The sequence below is a fragment of the Anolis carolinensis genome, chromosome 2 (assembly GCF_035594765.1).
Source record: "Anolis carolinensis isolate JA03-04 chromosome 2, rAnoCar3.1.pri, whole genome shotgun sequence".
NCBI lineage: Eukaryota > Metazoa > Chordata > Lepidosauria > Squamata > Dactyloidae > Anolis > Anolis carolinensis.
The window spans coordinates 75,788,844-75,806,292 of NC_085842.1; the positions used below are offsets into that span (position 1 = coordinate 75,788,844).

The following is a 17,449-nucleotide window of genomic DNA, read 5'->3' on the forward strand; positions in this document are numbered from 1 at the left end:
ATATACTGAGACATAGGTCTGTCTCCTTGGAAAAGGCGACGGAGTTTGTGACCGGCTGCCTCCAAATTGTCCTCGATTCCCCAAGTCTCCTTGAGGTGGTCCAAGAAGTGTTGCGCTGATCTTAGGTGTTGTCACGACCCAGGCTGCAGAGCACCAATAACCATACACAGAGGCCAGAATCTATCTAATATCTTTATTGTAGGAATATATAAAGTTAATAAAAACAAGTGTAGAAAATAGTCCAGAATTAGACCTTCCAGGAAAGGTCAGAATTAGTCCAAAAAAGCAATGTCCAATAAGAAATATTAAGGTCCAAAGTTGTAATCCAATAACCGAAACACTCACTTTGCCAAGCAAAGTGAGGGGAGATGACAAGGTCCTTTAGTCCATGAAACTTGAGCGAGGCTAGGAAATAACTTGATACTTGAAACAAGGCTTGAACGTGGAACAAGGTAACTAAGAACAAGAACAAGGTCCGTGGAATAACTTGATAAATCCGTGGAACAAGGCAAGGATTGATCCTGGGAAACAAGGCAAAGTCCGTAGATAAACAAAGGCTGGGAAGCAAGGCGAAGGCTGGATAGCAAGGCAAGGCTTGAGCAGGAGCGAGGCTTGAACCGGAGCGCGCTGTCCAGACACAACTCGCTCCGTAGGCTGACGAATTGACTCCGCGAAGTTACTACGCGGGTAAAACACCTAAATAGAGTCTAGCTTCCCGCCGAAGCAGTTCTCTGGGAATCAGAACCGAAAGCTAACTCTGAGACCAGATGTGAGACTCCCCAAAGATTCTCACGAGAAGCAGTCTTAATTGGCCACATTCTTAGCTGCAATCCGCGCACTCCTGCGCGAAGCTGAATCCAAACTTCTCTGTTGTTTACAAAACTCCCGGCGCAAGAATACGGGAGAAGTAGGCTCTGGGCTTGTTTGACATACTTCTGGGAGACAACTTTCTTGCAGGTGCAAGGTTCCCAGATCTGCCTGGGAAAGATCTGGCAGAGAGGAATCCAGTTCAGACTGGGAAGGTAAAAAACCCAAGTTTTCATCTTCATCAGGAATTACAATGTCCTGAGCAGGACTACAAGGCCCATGGGTCATCACACTATCCCCCTCCTCAAGGCCCCTCCCAAACTGGGGCCCTCTCCCCGAGGCGCGAGGTCGCGGTTTGGTGGGATAGGTCTGATGAAAGCGACGGGTTAGATCAGGAGCATGGACTGTGGAGGCGTCTTCCCAGGAGCGTTCCTCAGGGCCAAAACCCACCCAGTCAATGAGATATTGTAGGCGGCGGCGGTGAAAGCGAGAATCCAAAATGTCCTCAACCTCGAACTCCTCCTCCCCATTCATCAAAACAGGAGGGGGGGCCGGTTGGTCTGTATCAGGACGCACACCATCCGCCGGAAGGAGCAGGGAACGGTGAAACACTGGGTGAATGCGCATTGAACGCGGAAGTTGGAGTTTGAAAGTCACGGGGTTTAATTGCGCCACCACTGGATAGGGGCCAATGAAACGGGCATCTAACTTCCGGCAAGGGCGGTGGGAGGGCAGAAAGCGAGTGGACAGGAAAACCCGATCTCCTACCTTGATTTCGGGGCCCGGCTGGCGATGTTTGTCAGCGTGGCGTTTATAGTCCCCCTTGGCTTGGTCCAGTTGCTGGAGCAAAAGTTGTTGCACCGCTGTGAGTTCCTGCAGCCAATCCTCTGCTGCGGGAACCTCTGAAGTTTCAATGACAGGGGGAAAGAAACGTGGATGGAAGCCGTAGTTTGCAAAGAACGGCGTTTCTTTTGTAGAAGCTTGAACTCCATTGTTGTAGGCAAACTCAGACAGTGGTAACAGAGAAGCCCAATTGTCCTGTTGATAGTTTACATAACAGCGAAGATACTGCTCCAAAGTGGCATTGGTGCGCTCCGTTTGCCCATCTGTTTGGGGATGATGAGCTGAAGATAAGCGAGAGTCTATGCCCAATAGTTTTTGTAGTGCCTTCCAAAAACGAGAGGTGAATTGAGATCCACGGTCTGTGACTAAACTCTTGGGCAATCCATGTAGTCTGAAGACATGTTGAAGAAATAGATCCGCAGTTTCCTTGGCCGTGGGGAGGCCTTCGCAGGGAATGAAATGGGCTAACTTGGTGAATAGGTCCACCACCACTAAGATCGTGGTGAATCCACAGGAAGGTGGTAGGTCAGTGATGAAATCCGCGGAAATTATTTCCCATGGGCGAGATGGGGTAGGAAGGGGGTGTAAAAGCCCTGAGGGCTTCTCCCTTCGTATCTTGGAGCGCTGGCATACTGGGCAGGTGTTGACATATTTTTCCACATCCTTGCGGATCTTGGGCCACCAAAAATCCCTTAGGATCAAATGCATAGTTTTAAATAGTCCGAAGTGTCCTGCTGGTTTGCAGTCATGACACAGACGAAGCGCTTTTTCCCTGCCCGGTCCGGGTGGGATATAGACATGATTTCTATAGCAGAGCAGCCCATCTTTAAGCGAAAAGGGGAAATGCAGACCTTGGCGAAGTTGGTCCTGCGCCCAGGCATCTGCTTGCTGACTAGCCCTGATTTCTTGAGCACAGATGGGTCCTGGAGTAGGGGAAGTTGAACCAATGGGAATGGATTTGGTGTTCCCCACCGTGAGCGTGGCAAAGTTCTCAGGTTGTAGCAGTTGGGATTCAAAGGTCTCCTTGCGTCCTGCAGCGTATTCCGGTTTACGTGACAGGGCGTCTGCTTGCTTGGTTTGGGCTGGGGTCACATAATGGATCTGGAAGTTGAAACGTTCAAAGAATAAAGCCCAACGTTGCTGCCTCTGATTTAGTTTGCGGGCAGTTCTTAGATGTTCTAGATTACGATGATCAGTGTGGACTTCAATGGGAAATTTGGCCCCTTCTAGCCAATGTCTCCAAGTTTCAAAGGCTGCCTTTATGGACAGTAGTTCTTTTTCCCAAATGGTGTAATTCCTCTCTGGTGTGGTTAGTTGACGAGAATAAAAGGCACAGGGGTGGAGGTGATCTCCCACCGGTTGTAAGAGTACAGCCCCAATTGCCACATCAGAGGCGTCCGCTTGCACCACAAAAGGGGTTCCAGGATTTGGGTGCTGTAGAATTGGCTGGGAGGTGAATAGTTTCTTTAGTTGCTGGAACCCTTTCTCTGCTTGATCAGTCCAGCGGAAAGGCTGCTTTCCACGGATGCAGCTAGTGATGGGGTCGGACCAGCGGGCAAAATCTGGAATGAACTTGCGGTAGTAGTTCGCGAACCCCAAGAAACGCTGCACCTCTTTCTTGTTAGTTGGCGCCCGCCATTCCAATACTGCTGAAACTTTGGCTGGATCCATGGAAAGCCCTAGAGGCGAGATGCGGTAACCAAGGAAATCTACCTCTTGTAGATCAAAAGCGCATTTTTCCAGCTTGGCATAAAGTCCATGATCCCGCAATCGTTGTAACACCATTTTGACGTGGTTCTCATGTTCTGATTGTGATCTGGAAAACACCAAAAAATCGTCCAGGTAGATTATCAAGAACCTGTCTAGATAGTCCTGAAAAATGTCATTGACAAAATGCTGGAACGTTGCGGGGGCTCCGCATAAACCGAAATTCATAACTCGGGACTCAAATAATCCGAATTTGGTCTGGAAGGCGGTCTTCCACTCGTCCCCTTCCCTGATGCGAACTAAGTTGTAAGCCCCCCGAAGATCCAGCTTGGTGTAAACCTTGGCTCCTCGAAGCCGATCCAGTAGATCCGAGATTAAAGGCAGGGGATAGCTGTTCCGCTTGGTGATATTGTTCAATGCTCTGTAGTCCACCACCAAGCGTAGTTCCCCTGACTTCTTCTTCACAAACATCACTGGGGAGGCGGCTGGGGATTGAGAGGGTCTGATGAATCCCTTGCGAAGGTTTGTCTCTAGGAATTCCCTGAGAGCTTCTTGCTCTGGTTCAGTCAGGGAGTAGAGATGCCCTCGCGGGATCGGGGCCCCCTCCACCAAGTCAATGGCACAGTCATAAGGTCTATGTGGGGGTAATTTTTCGGCTTCTTTCTCATTGAATACATCCCAATACTCGGAGTACTTCTTTGGCAAGGTGATGATGGGCTCGGTGTCTGTGGCATGGCATACCTTGGCTACGAGGCAATGGTTTTGGCAGTACGGTGAAGCAAACTGCAGTTCTCTGTTGGACCAGGAGATGTTAGGGTCGTGGAGAGTCAGCCATGGAATTCCCAAAATCACAGGGAAATGGGGGACCTCGGTAACAAAGAAGGAAATCTCTTCCATATGTTCCCTTATCCACATCCTGGTGGGTTCCGACCACTGACTTACGGGGCCCGTCTTGAGGGGACGGCCGTCTATGGCTTGCACCACACGGGCATTCTTGAAATCATGATATTGTAATCCCAGAGAGTCGGCATACTCTCTATCGATGAAATTGTTGGTAGCTCCAGAGTCTATCATGGCGTGGATCATGACGGGTCCCCTTTTTGCTGACCATAATGTGACCACGAGAAGGAACAGGACCCCGGTTGGCGGCTCTTGGATGGATTTTTTGACCGGGTTGGCGAGCCCCTCTACACCCGGTCGTTGGCTTCCCCCGCCGGCTGTGTGCCAGTCGGCTCAGACGCCTTCGTCTCCGTGGAGGACGCCGCCGCAAGACGGGCGGCAGGCTTCCCTTTGGCTGGGCACTCTCTGGCGAAGTGGCCCCCGTTCCCGCAGTACCAGCAGAGGTTTAAGCGTTGACGACGGGCCTTCTCGGCGGCATCTAGTCTGGGACGCACATTGCCCAACTGCATCGGCACCTCCTCGCCTCCTCTGGGGTATGGGGTTGGCGGTGGGGGTCTCCACACCGGACGTGGCTGAACGCTGGCGGGAGCGGGGGGTTTTGCCCCGGCTCTACTGCCCTGGCCTCGAACCCACTGTTTCCTGTTGGCAATCATGACTTCAGCCCGTAAACATTGATCAATGAGTGCCTCGAGGGTCTGGGGAGGATCCACCTTGGAGATTTCTTCCAGCATTTCAATGTTGAGACCCTCCCGGAATTGTCCCCTGAGGGCTACATCGTTCCAGCCGGTGTTGTGGGCCAGCACTCGGAACTCGGCTATATACTGAGACATAGGTCTGTCTCCTTGGAAAAGGCGACGGAGTTTGTGACCGGCTGCCTCCAAATTGTCCTCGATTCCCCAAGTCTCCTTGAGGTGGTCCAAGAAGTGTTGCGCTGATCTTAGGTGTGGAGAGGCTTGGTCGAACAGTGCCGTCGCCCAGCTGGCCGCTGGCCCGTCTAGAAGACTGTAAACCCATGCCACTTTGATGTCTTCTTGGGGAAACTCGGCAGCACGGGCCTCCAGATAAGCTTGACATTGGCGACGGAAGACATGAACCTTAGAAGCTTCTCCAGTAAACTTGGTTGGCAACGCCATGGCCGGAAGACGAACTCCGCGTTCCTTCAAACCCCTTATTTCTCCATCCTGTGCATTGAGCTTATCACGGATTCGGTCCACCTCTTCCTTGTCGATGGTGTAGGTAATCGGCTGGCCGCTCGGCCCAGGTACGGTTCCGGTAGACATTCTGGCCGAGGTTAATTGGTGCTTAGGGTGGCGGAGTCAAACTGTCACGACCCAGGCTGCAGAGCACCAATAACCATACACAGAGGCCAGAATCTATCTAATATCTTTATTGTAGGAATATATAAAGTTAATAAAAACAAGTGTAGAAAATAGTCCAGAATAAGACCTTCCAGGAAAGGTCAGAATTAGTCCAAAAAAGCAATGTCCAATAAGAAATATTAAGGTCCAAAGTTGTAATCCAATAACCGAAACACTCACTTTGCCAAGCAAAGTGAGGGGAGATGACAAGGTCCTTTAGTCCATGAAACTTGAGCGAGGCTAGGAAATAACTTGATACTTGAAACAAGGCTTGAACGTGGAACAAGGTAACTAAGAACAAGAACAAGGTCCGTGGAATAACTTGATAAATCCGTGGAACAAGGCAAGGATTGATCCTGGGAAACAAGGCAAAGTCCGTAGATAAACAAAGGCTGGGAAGCAAGGCGAAGGCTGGATAGCAAGGCAAGGCTTGAGCAGGAGCGAGGCTTGAACCGGAGCGCGCTGTCCAGACACAACTCGCTCCGTAGGCTGACGAATTGACTCCGCGAAGTTACTACGCGGGTAAAACACCTAAATAGAGTCTAGCTTCCCGCCGAAGCAGTTCTCTGGGAATCAGAACCGAAAGCTAACTCTGAGACCAGATGTGAGACTCCCCAAAGATTCTCACGAGAAGCAGTCTTAATTGGCCACATTCTTAGCTGCAATCCGCGCACTCCTGCGCGAAGCTGAATCCAAACTTCTCTGTTGTTTACAAAACTCCCGGCGCAAGAATACGGGAGAAGTAGGCTCTGGGCTTGTTTGACATACTTTTGGGAGACAACTTTCTTGCAGGTGCAAGGTTCCCAGATCTGCCTGGGAAAGATCTGGCAGAGAGGAATCCAGTTCAGACTGGGAAGGTAAAAAACCCAAGTTTTCATCTTCATCAGGAATTACAATGTCCTGAGCAGGACTACAAGGCCCATGGGTCATCACAGGTGTGGAGAGGTTTGGTCGAACAGTGCCGTCGCCCAGCTGGCCGCTGGCCCGTCTAGAAGACTGTAAACCCATGCCACTTTGATGTCTTCTTGGGGAAACTCGGCAGCACGGGCCTCCAGATAAGCTTGACATTGGCGACGGAAGACATGAACCTTAGAAGCTTCTCCAGTAAACTTGGTTGGCAACGCCATGGCCGGAAGACGAACACCGCGTTCCTTCAAACCCCTTATTTCTCCATCCTGTGCATTGAGCTTATCACGGATTCGGTCCACCTCTTCCTTGTCGATGGTGTAGGTAATCGGCTGGCCGCTCGGCCCAGGTACGACTCCGGTAGACATTCTGGCCGAGGTTAATTGGTGCTTAGGGTGGCGGAGTCAAACTGTCACGACCCAGGCTGCAGAGCACCAATAACCATACACAGAGGCCAGAATCTATCTAATATCTTTATTGTAGGAATATATAAAGTTAATAAAAACAAGTGTAGAAAATAGTCCAGAATTAGACCTTTCAGGAAAGGTCAGAATTAGTCCAAAAAAGCAATGTCCAATAAGAAATATTAAGGTCCAAAGTTGTAATCCAATAACCGAAACACTCACTTTGCCAAGCAAAGTGAGGGGAGATGACAAGGTCCTTTAGTCCATGAAACTTGAGCGAGGCTAGGAAATAACTTGATACTGGAAACAAGGCTTGAACGTGGAACAAGGTAACTAGGAACAAGAACAAGGTCCGTGGGATAACTTGGTAAAATCCGTGGTACAAGGCAAGGATTGGTTCTGGGAAACAAGGCAAAGTCCGTAGGTAAACAAAGGCTGGGAAGCAAGGCGAAGGCTGGATAGCAAGGCAAGGCTTGAGCGAGAGCGAGGCTTGAATCGGAGCGCGCTGTCCAGACACGACCCGCTCCGTAGGCTGACGAAATTGACTCCGCGAAGTTACTACGCGGGTAAAACACCTAAATAGAGTCTAGCTTTCCCGCCGAAGCAGTTCTCTGGGAATCAGAACCGAAAGCTAACTCTGAGACCAGATGTGAGACTCCCCAAAGATTCTCACGAGAAGCAGTCTTAATTGGCCACATTCTTAGCTGCAATCCTCGCACTCCTGCGCGAAGCTGAATCCAAACTTCTCTGTTGTTTACAAAACTCCCGGCGCAAGAATACGGGAGAAGTAGGCTCTAGGCTTGTTTGACATACTTCTGGGAGACAACTTTCTTGCAGGTGCAAGGTTCCCAGATCTGCCTGGGAAAGATCTGGCTGAGAGGAATCCAGTTCAGACTGGGAAGGTAAAAAACCCAAGTTTTCATCTTCATCAGGAATTACAATGTCCTGTGCAGGACTACAAGGCCCATGGGTCATCACAGGAATGGGCCTTGGGGGCATGGCTTTGCTGTGTCTCCAGTCCTTCCTGGAGGGCCATTCCCAGTTGGTGAAGCTGGGGAACACCTGCTCGGACCCCTGGCCATTGACCTGTTGGGTCCTGCAAGGTTCCATCCTGTCCCCCATGCTTTTGAACATCTACATGAGACTGCTGGGAGAGGTCATACTGAGTTTTGGAGTTTGGTGCCATCTCTACGCAGATGACACCCAACTCTACTACTCCTTTCCACCAAAATCCAAGGAAGTCCCTTGGATACTGGACCAGTGTATGGCTGCTGTGATGGGCTGGATGAGGGAGAACAAACTGAAGTGTAATCCCGACAAGACAGAGGTCCTCCAGGTCAGTTGTACGTCAGATCAGGGTATAAGGTGACAACCTGTGATCAATGGGGTCGCACTCGCACTGAAGACACAGGTCCACAGTCTAGGGGTCCTCCTGGATTCAGCACTGACACTTGATGCTCAGGTGTCGGTGGTGGCCAGGAGGGCCTTTATGCACCCTATGTGGGGCTGTCCTTGAAGATAGCCTGGAAACTTCAATTGGTCCAGCGATCGGCAGCCAGATTACTAACTAATCTAACTAATCTAGATTTCAGTAAGGCCTTCGACAAAGTCCCCCACGACCTTCTGGCAAACAAACTAGTAAAATGTGGGCTAGACAAAACTACGGTTAGGTGGATCTGTAATTGGCTAAGCGAACGAACCCAAAGGGTGCTCACCAATGCGTCGTCTTCATCATGGAAAGAAGTGACAAGTGGAGTGCCGCAGGGCTCCGTCCTGGGCCCGGTTCTGTTCAACATCTTTATTAACGACTTAGACGAAGGGTTAGAAGGCACGATCATCAAGTTTGCAGATGACACCAAACTCGGAGGGATAGCTAACACTCCAGAAGACAGGAGCAGAATTCAAAACGATCTTGACAGACTAGAGAGATGGGCCGAAACTAACAAAATGAAGTTCAACAGGGACAAATGCAAGATACTTCACTTCGGCAGAAAAAATGGAAATCAAAGATACAGAATGGGGGACGCCTGGCTTGACAGCAGTGTGTGCGAAAAAGATCTTGGAGTCCTCGTGGACAACAAGTTAAACATGAGCCTACAATGTGATGCGGCAGCTAAAAAAGCCAATGGGATTTTGGCCTGCATCAATAGGGGAATAACGTCTAGATCCAGGGAAGTCATGCTCCCCCTCTATTCTGCCTTGGTCAGACCACACCTGGAATACTGTGTCCAGTTTTGGGCACCGCAGATGAAGGGAAATGCTGACAAGCTGGAAAGCGTCCAGAGGAGGGCAACTAAAATGATTAAGGGTCTGGAGAACAAGCCCTATGAGGAGAGGCTTAAAGAGCTGGGCATGTTTAGCCTGCAGAAGAGAAGGCTGAGAGGAGACATGATAGCCATGTACAAATATGTGAGGGGAAGTCATAGGGAGGAGGGAGCAAGCTTATTTTCTGCTGCCCTGCAGACTAGGACACGGAACAATGGCTTCAAACTACAGGAAAGGAGATTCCACCTGAACATCAGGAAGAACTTCCTCACTGTGAGGGCTGTTCGGCAGTGGAACTCTCCCCCGGGCCGTGGTGGAGGCTCCTTCTTTGGAGGCTTTTAAGCAGAGGCTGGATGGCCATCTGTCGGGGGTGCTTTGAATGCGATTTCCTGCTTCTTAGCGGGGGGTTGGACTAGATGGCCCTTGAGGTCTCTTCCAACTCTACTATTCTATGATTCTATGATTCTATGGACCAAATTACAGGGAGCGGTCAACCCCCCTGTTTAAGGAACTCCATTGGCTTGAACTCCAATTCAAGGTGCAGATTATCACCTACAAAGCCCTGAACAGTTTGGGACCTGTCTACCTTCGTGATTGCATTTCCCCCTACGAACCTGCGCAATCCCTTCGATCTTCGGGGGAGGCCCTCCTCTCACTCCCGCCCCCATCAAAAGTGCGGCTTGTGGGGACGAGGGAGAAGGCCTTCTCCGTGGTGGCCCCTTGGCTCTGGAATTCACTTCCCAGGGAGATTAGGCAAGCACCCACTCTGGCAGTTTTAGGAAAGTTTAAAAACTTGGCTTTTCCAGTGTACTTTTGAAGAATGAATACCCAGTTCCCATGTCAGGTCCCATCCCAGTGTCAATTGTTTTTCTGATGTATTTCTCTCCTCGCACTTTGGCCCAGCTCGCCCTCATTTAAATTTTTATACTGTTTTTATACTCTGTTTTATTATGTTATTGTTATTATGTTTTGTTTCACTATGTTGTATTGTATAAGCATTTTTACTGGATGTTGTAGTGTGTGTTGTAGTGTATGTATTTATTTTGTTTTATTGTAATAGCTTGGGCTTGGCCCCATGTTAGCTGCCCCGAGTCCCTTCAGGGAGATGGAGGTGGGGTACAAAAATAGTTGTTGTTGTTATTATTATTATTGTTGTTGTTGTCTCAATGTTTATCTACACAGACATGCAAACTGGAGCTCCAGACTGTTTTCACAACATTCCTTCACTTCTGGTGAAAAAGATAAACAGCATTAATCCTATTTTTTCCCGCTTCAGGAAAAGTAATGGGATGCTTCAGGATATGGAAAAAAAGAGAGGACATACTGTCACCATTCCACTACCATCAGTACTCCCAGCCACCCAGGGCACCCCATGCTAACATTAGCAAAGATACCCACGTGACCAGGAAGAAATTGGAGATTAGCTCCCTCCTTCCTGGACAACATAGGGTGTCCATGACATCCAGGAACTCACATGGAGCTTTATCACCAGATGAATGTGGCAATAGCAACACAGAAGGTGAGGGGACAGTCCAGTGAAGCCAATGCAGTCTCAGGCTAGCTGGACTGTGTAAACGCTGGTGTACTATACCTCCTGTTTGGTCTATAAAAAGTTATCATCACAGCATAGCTATTGTATTTTGTTTATGGTCAATATAAATACTACTGCATAGTTTTCAATTTGAATAATTATATGCTGTCCATTGCAACTGAATGTCTATATTGTGAAGGTAATCCATAGAGATCCCCCTCCTGCTTATGGAACATGCTTGCTAAATTTGTATCACAGAGTAAGTAGAAAAGCTATTAAACTTTTGGTCATCTCTGTAGTCTGTAACTTTGACATTTCTTTATTTTGCCTACACATTTTTCTAGGAATTTTCCCTTTCTCTCTCTCTCTCTCTCTCTCTCTCTCTCTCTCTCTCTCTCTCTCTCTCTCTCTCTCTCTCTCACACACACACACACACACACACACACACACACACAGAAATCCAAGGAAGTCCCTTGGATACTGGACCAGTGTCTGGCAACTGTGATGGTCTGGATGAGGGCGAACAAACTGAAGCATAATCCCGACATTAAATCCATTAAACAGTATGGCACTATAATACTATATTTTAATATAAAAATCAATATTTTTTTCAAAAAATAAATTTGATTTAAAAATAATAATATACTCATAAGATGTGCAATATGGTATTTGATAATCTTTAGCAAGACATGGCTATTATGATTATACACTTACAGATTGTTAATCTGTCATTTTTAAAACAAAAAAATATATAAACTGATCACCTGAGCCAAATCAACTAAGAGATAATCATTTAATTTTGTAAAACAGCAGTTAGGTGGACGGGTAGGATAGAGAAAGAAAGATTAATAATAAAAGAGAACATATTAATATGAACAGTGTTAGCATCCCTTGCAGCTCTATGATTTTTGGATACAATACTTTACAGCCAGAGATAAGTATACACTAGGGGGAGCCAAAGATCTATTCTCAAATTCTCTCTGCATGAATATAAAGTTAATGTCACACAGCAGCTCTTAAGTGTTCTGGCAAAGAGCTGCTGTGTGACATTAACTTTATATTCACAAGAGTCAAGCGTTATGAAACAGGCTTGACTCTTGTTCTTTCCATTAACATTTACTTTACACATACACAATTAGCATGCTTCAAAGAGAATTGTATGCATTTCAGCCCAAAATGTATGATTCCAATGTAATTTCAGATGCAACAATAAAGAACTAAAGCATGAATATATCATTTGTTGCTGAGGAACAAACAATTTGTAGAGAAGTGCAAAATCTAAGCCCAAGACATCCCACCAGCATGATGCTGACTTTAATTATGTATCTCCTGTATGCAGAAACAGAGTTTGCTATATAACCTGAATTAGGTCATTTGTGAAAATGATAAGAAATTCATGCATGTATGCTAGTTATAGTAGGCTACATTTGGTGTTATGTGAGTCATCTTCAACTCATGAAGAGGGGCTTTTTTTTTCTTTCCTGTCTCCTGCAACTCCCATTGCCACTCCCCAAATCTGTTCAATAGGATACTGTTGTGAATAGTGCATCTTAAGCTGTACACTGCATGTGTCACACTGAATGCATCCTTCAAATGGAGCATCAGCACATTTTCTATAGATCAACATGTATTGTTACAAATGTAATTGATAACAAATTAAAATCCTTAATTCCAATTCACAACAAATTACAAGAAACTTCAAAATGTATCTAAATATCTCATTGTGTGGTTATCTAAGTCCTCAACATGCTAAAATAGGAGTGGGCCATTTCTGGACTTCTAGATAGTGTCAGATTTTAACTCCCAGCACCTCTAGCAAGCTCAGATTATGATGAGTTATCATGAATGTTTGTATGTTACCTATCACTGCACTCAAACAGTGTGCCTGTATGCACTTATGTACAAAAGTGTGAGTGAATACATCTCTAAATATTACTAGTCCTGTCTATGTGTTCTGCACACAAATTCATTTTTGCTAGGCTAGACCCTAATCTGATAGACAGACAGATGACAGATACAGTAGCTGCATTTTACCTGTAACAGTTATTATTATAGTTGTTGTAGCTCCCTAGGGCTGTCAAGCATCCCAGACAGATGGCATAGGAGAAAAATATCTGTGTTCCAGCATCCACCCAAACCTGCAAGTAGAAGATACAGGAATAGGAAAGGAAAATAAACAACATTGTTTTATCTTTGAGAAACATCTAGATATATTTTTTTACAAATTATTTCTAGAGATTATGTCAGATTCCCCAGTGATACCTAATTTGTCAGGTACATTAAGTTGCAAAATATATATTTAACAAAGAAAGGGAACAGAAATTATTAGCTTTCCTTGATGAATATAGCCCCTTCTTCTTGCCATCATCATCCTCAGCGAGAACCAGCACTTTTTCTCTCCCCCCCCCACTTTTTGTCATAAATTCTACTTTAAATTCTGAGAATTTTGTAATACCTATTTTTTTTCTTTTCAACTACTACAGTGTTCCCTCACTTATCGCTGGGGTTAGGTTCCAGGACCACCCGCAATAAGTGAAAATCTGTGAAGTAGGGATACTATTATTTATTTTAATGTTTATATATTATTTTAGTAGTTATACACTATTTTAAGTCTTTATCGACAAATCCTGTGTTGATAAATTGCCTCCTTTTCCTCCCATTGCCGCTTGGGCTCATTTTCTCTCCCTTTGGCTTCTCCTTCCTCCCTTCATTAGGCTGTAAATTGTAATTTTTTTATGATTTTTAATAGTCTTTTAGACTATTTAGGTTTATTGAAAAACCACGATACAGCAAATCTGCAAAAACTAAACCGCAAAGTAGTGAGGAACATTGTACTCCTAAGTGCATTCAGAAGAAAATATATTCAGTCAGGAGTAAAGGGACTTTTCCTGACACAGTGAGATTCTTGTGCAAGATAAGAGGGCTGAGATTCAAAAGTATGTTTGCATAGTGGGTAGCAGGTAAAGTTGTTGTATTGCATATTTTAGGCATGTCTCCCAGATTCTAGGCATGCCTGTTTGGATCAACGTTTGGCCCAGATTCCAAACTTTAATTTTTATAAAGTAAAAATTTTCTAGCCCCTGATTGAAAGAAGCAAGCAAGAGGGCCACTGTGAAGTTGTGAGATGTGCAAGGGAGAGAGAAGGAGAGATGAGAGAGTAAGCAGTATGAGCAGCAGAGAACAAGGAGCAATTGAGGGTTACATTGCATCCTATGGTTTCACAATAGTTTGTCATTATACACTATAATTTTAGCTTTTAAAAATCAACATGTGATGTGAAACAAAGGAGGAGATAGGAAAATAACTAGCACAAGAAGCAGAAAGCAAGAAGCAAGGACATAAGGAGAAGCATTGCAAGAATAAGAGAGAAGAGCAAGGAGGGAAGGAAGGGTGAGAGATTCAGTGAAAAGCATGAAAGGAGCAAGAGAGGTAGGCACGATGAGGGAATTGTGGTGTCACATGGTGAAAAAGGCAGGGAGATGCAGCAAAGACTGAGAGAATGGGGTCGTGCAGATAAATGAATAGGTTTGAGGCAAGTTAGAAGCAGAAGAGTAGCAAAGATCCTCCAGGATGAGGGAAACAGTGACATTCATTGTATTGTCGAAGACTTTCGTGGCAAGAATCACTGGGTTGCTGTGAGTTTTTCGGGCTGTATGGCCATGTTCCAGTTCCATTCTCTCTAAAGTTTCACCTGCATCTGTGGCTGGCATCTTCAGAGGTTCTGTTGACAGTGAGGCAAATGGAGTGTATATATACCTGTGAAATGCCCAGGGTGGGAGAAAGAACCCTTATCTGTTTAAAGCAAGTCTGAATGTTGCAATTAGCAAGACACTGCAGGAGTCTACCATATATTGTGCAGCTGTGGACAAGTCTACATAGGGACCACTGGTCAAACAGGAATAAAAAAACACGAAAGGCACTGCAGACTAATTCAATCAGAGAAGTCAGCTATAGCAGAGAACATGATAAACCAACCTAGACACTAAATATTATTTGAGAGTACAGAAATGCTGGGACCATTCTGATAACTATCATGTCAGAATACACAAAGAAGCCATTGAAATCCAGAAGCATGTGGACAATTACAACAGAAAAGATGAAACCATGAACATGAACGAAATACGGTTACCAGTATTAAAAAACACCAGAATCAAGACAGTAAATAATGAACACCACTCAGAAACAGGAGAACACCAGACAACAAGCAATCAAGGGCCAGTTAACACCTCCCAAACAGAGGATGCCTCTAGGCAACAAAGGCCAGGCTACCTCTGCGGATATCCTCACTGACTGACTTTGCAGTTCCATGGCTGCTCAATGCTATTCAACATTCAACATGCACATTGCAACATTCACATTTGCTTTAAACAGATGAGAAACTATTTTTTTTTATTCTGAGAGTTTGGTTTTATCTTTTACTACTGCAGGAATTGTGTGACTTGCAGGCTAATTATCATAATAGCCAATGGGATTTATAATTATTCCTAGTAATTGTGCACTGTATCTTTAAACTGAGGACCTCTTGGAAAATCTCATGAAATCCAGCAAATGAAATGTTCACAAGAAAATAATTTAAGTCACATAACAAGCACATGTAAAAATAGATTTTAGATATTTGATAAGAAGAATGCTGTCAGGAAATTCACAGAATCTCAGTATGTATTTCAAACCAAAGTAGACGTATTAAGGAAAAAGCCATAAAGCTCATAATACTCAGGCTGGAACCAATCTCCCTTCTCCTTCTTGGTTGTGCGGGGGACTCTGCTGATGTCAGAATGGGGTGCACACAGCAACCAAGAGCTCTCATGGAGCTCTCTGGCAGCAGTGATGGTGGCAACATGGACTCAATCTATCCCCTTTCCCTGTGTGATTAGTGCAGGGAAAAGGGGCTGTCAGTGGTAGTCCTTGTGGATAGTGGACTGGCCCACATTATGACAAAGCTGCAGGGTTACTCTGCAGCCAAACTCCAATGCATCCTCTGATTTGTCTTAATATGGGAATAAACTTGATTAACCTGGTTTACCTCTAATAAGGACTGGAAGTTCATGAAGACAATCAGGAGCAACTGTACAGCAATATGGGTTATTAAACTCATGTAGACAAGCCCTTAGTAACTTAGAACTTCATTAGTTGATACAGCCTTGTGGCTTCCATGTAGGAAAAATTCATCTATTATTGAAAACTATTTCTTCAGTGGACAACAAAGGAGAGTTTCTATCGGTTGAGGAAAAATACAAGTTTGTTCATTGAGATCTTTTGCTCATTGCACCAGTGAATGTAACAATGACCTTTCTGAATTGTTTAAGAGGGTAAAAAGAACAGGAGGCATTAAGATTCTATGATTTAATCAAGGGTCATGTTTTTGAAGAAGTTGTTGTACTTACAGTTGTCTTGGTACCAGTAACTCTAAGTTAAGCATGTAGTAATTAATAATTGAAATTGCTACAGATCAGCAGGGCATATGGAGTAAAAAAAGTAGAAAATCAATTCAGTACATTAATCTTTAATATAAATCAATAGTTTTGAATCATTAAATGAATGGCTATTTAAAATGGCCTCAAATTGTCAATGCCTCCAATTACCCCCCCCCCTTAATTTAAAAATGCATTTTATCAAACAATGGATTTAATATATATTGTTGGAATTATTAATGAATTTGAGAGCAGGTGCTGACTACACCTGTTTGTGGGCATTTTTAAAATATTCCCTAAAGTTAGTATTGCCACAATATCTCTGACAATTCTAGGCTTTTCAAAATATATCTGTAGTTTTTTTCTTTATATCGTGGCATACTGTGTTCATGTATAAGCCAACCTCATGTATACATTGAGGGCAGGCTTTGGGGCCAAAATTATGAATTTTGATATGGCCCATGGATAAACCAAGGCCAGGATCATTCCATGGAGAGGAAAAAGCACCAATCCCACCCACATGGCATCACAATGGACCAGAATAAGGCCAGAAGTAGCACTACAAAGGACAGAGTAGAGGGGGTCTGTGCTTCTTTTAGGCTCAACTAAGCTCTTGCTTTTCATCACACAGAGAAGATGGTTCCTTTTTTAAAAATATAAAGATTAAGTTACAGTACTCACATTATTAATAATATTTTTTTTCGTGTCAGGAGCAACTTGAGTGAGAGACTTGGCCATCTGCAAGGATATTGCCCAGGGGACGCCCGGATGTTTTTTGATTTTGTTTTTTTTTTTTTTTAACCATCCTTGTGGGAGGTTTGTCTCATGTCCCCGCATGGTGTTGGAGCTGATAGAGAGAGTTCATCCGCACTTTCCCCGGCTGGGATTCGAACCTGGCAGCATTCAGGTCAGCAACCCAACCTTCAAGTCACATAGTCCACTACGCCATCTGGAGGCTCCATTATTAATATTAATAATAATATTAATAATAATAACTTATTTATATCCTGCACCTTGCTCTCCAAGGGGACTCAAAGCGGTTAACCCTTGGGGTTGGGGTTAATTTTTGGGCTCTTGGAGTTAATTTTTGATTAAAATCTCTAGACATTTGATCCCTTGCCTTTTTTCACTGTCAAATCAATTAAATGAACTTCTGATATATTAAATTGAAAGTGCATATGTGTATTTGCATGTATAAAATGAACTGTTCTGTGAAATTTTTGAAATCCTCTACATAACCCCTTCCAAATATAGAAACATAATTCATGTGGTTCTTTCAAAAGCTTGATATCAATTCTATTATTATTATTATTATTA

General features: G+C 44.9%; 1 protein-coding gene across 1 annotated transcript in view; it reads right to left on the minus strand.

Moving 5' to 3' along the window:
* slc6a11 (solute carrier family 6 member 11) overlaps positions 1-17,449 on the minus strand; it is a 172,053-nt gene that overhangs the window by 24,832 nt on the left and 129,772 nt on the right. The window contains exon 8 of the mRNA XM_003217667.4: positions 12,756-12,859. Coding sequence (XP_003217715.1) covers positions 12,756-12,859 — 104 coding nt within the window. The remainder of the gene's footprint in view (positions 1-12,755; positions 12,860-17,449) is intronic.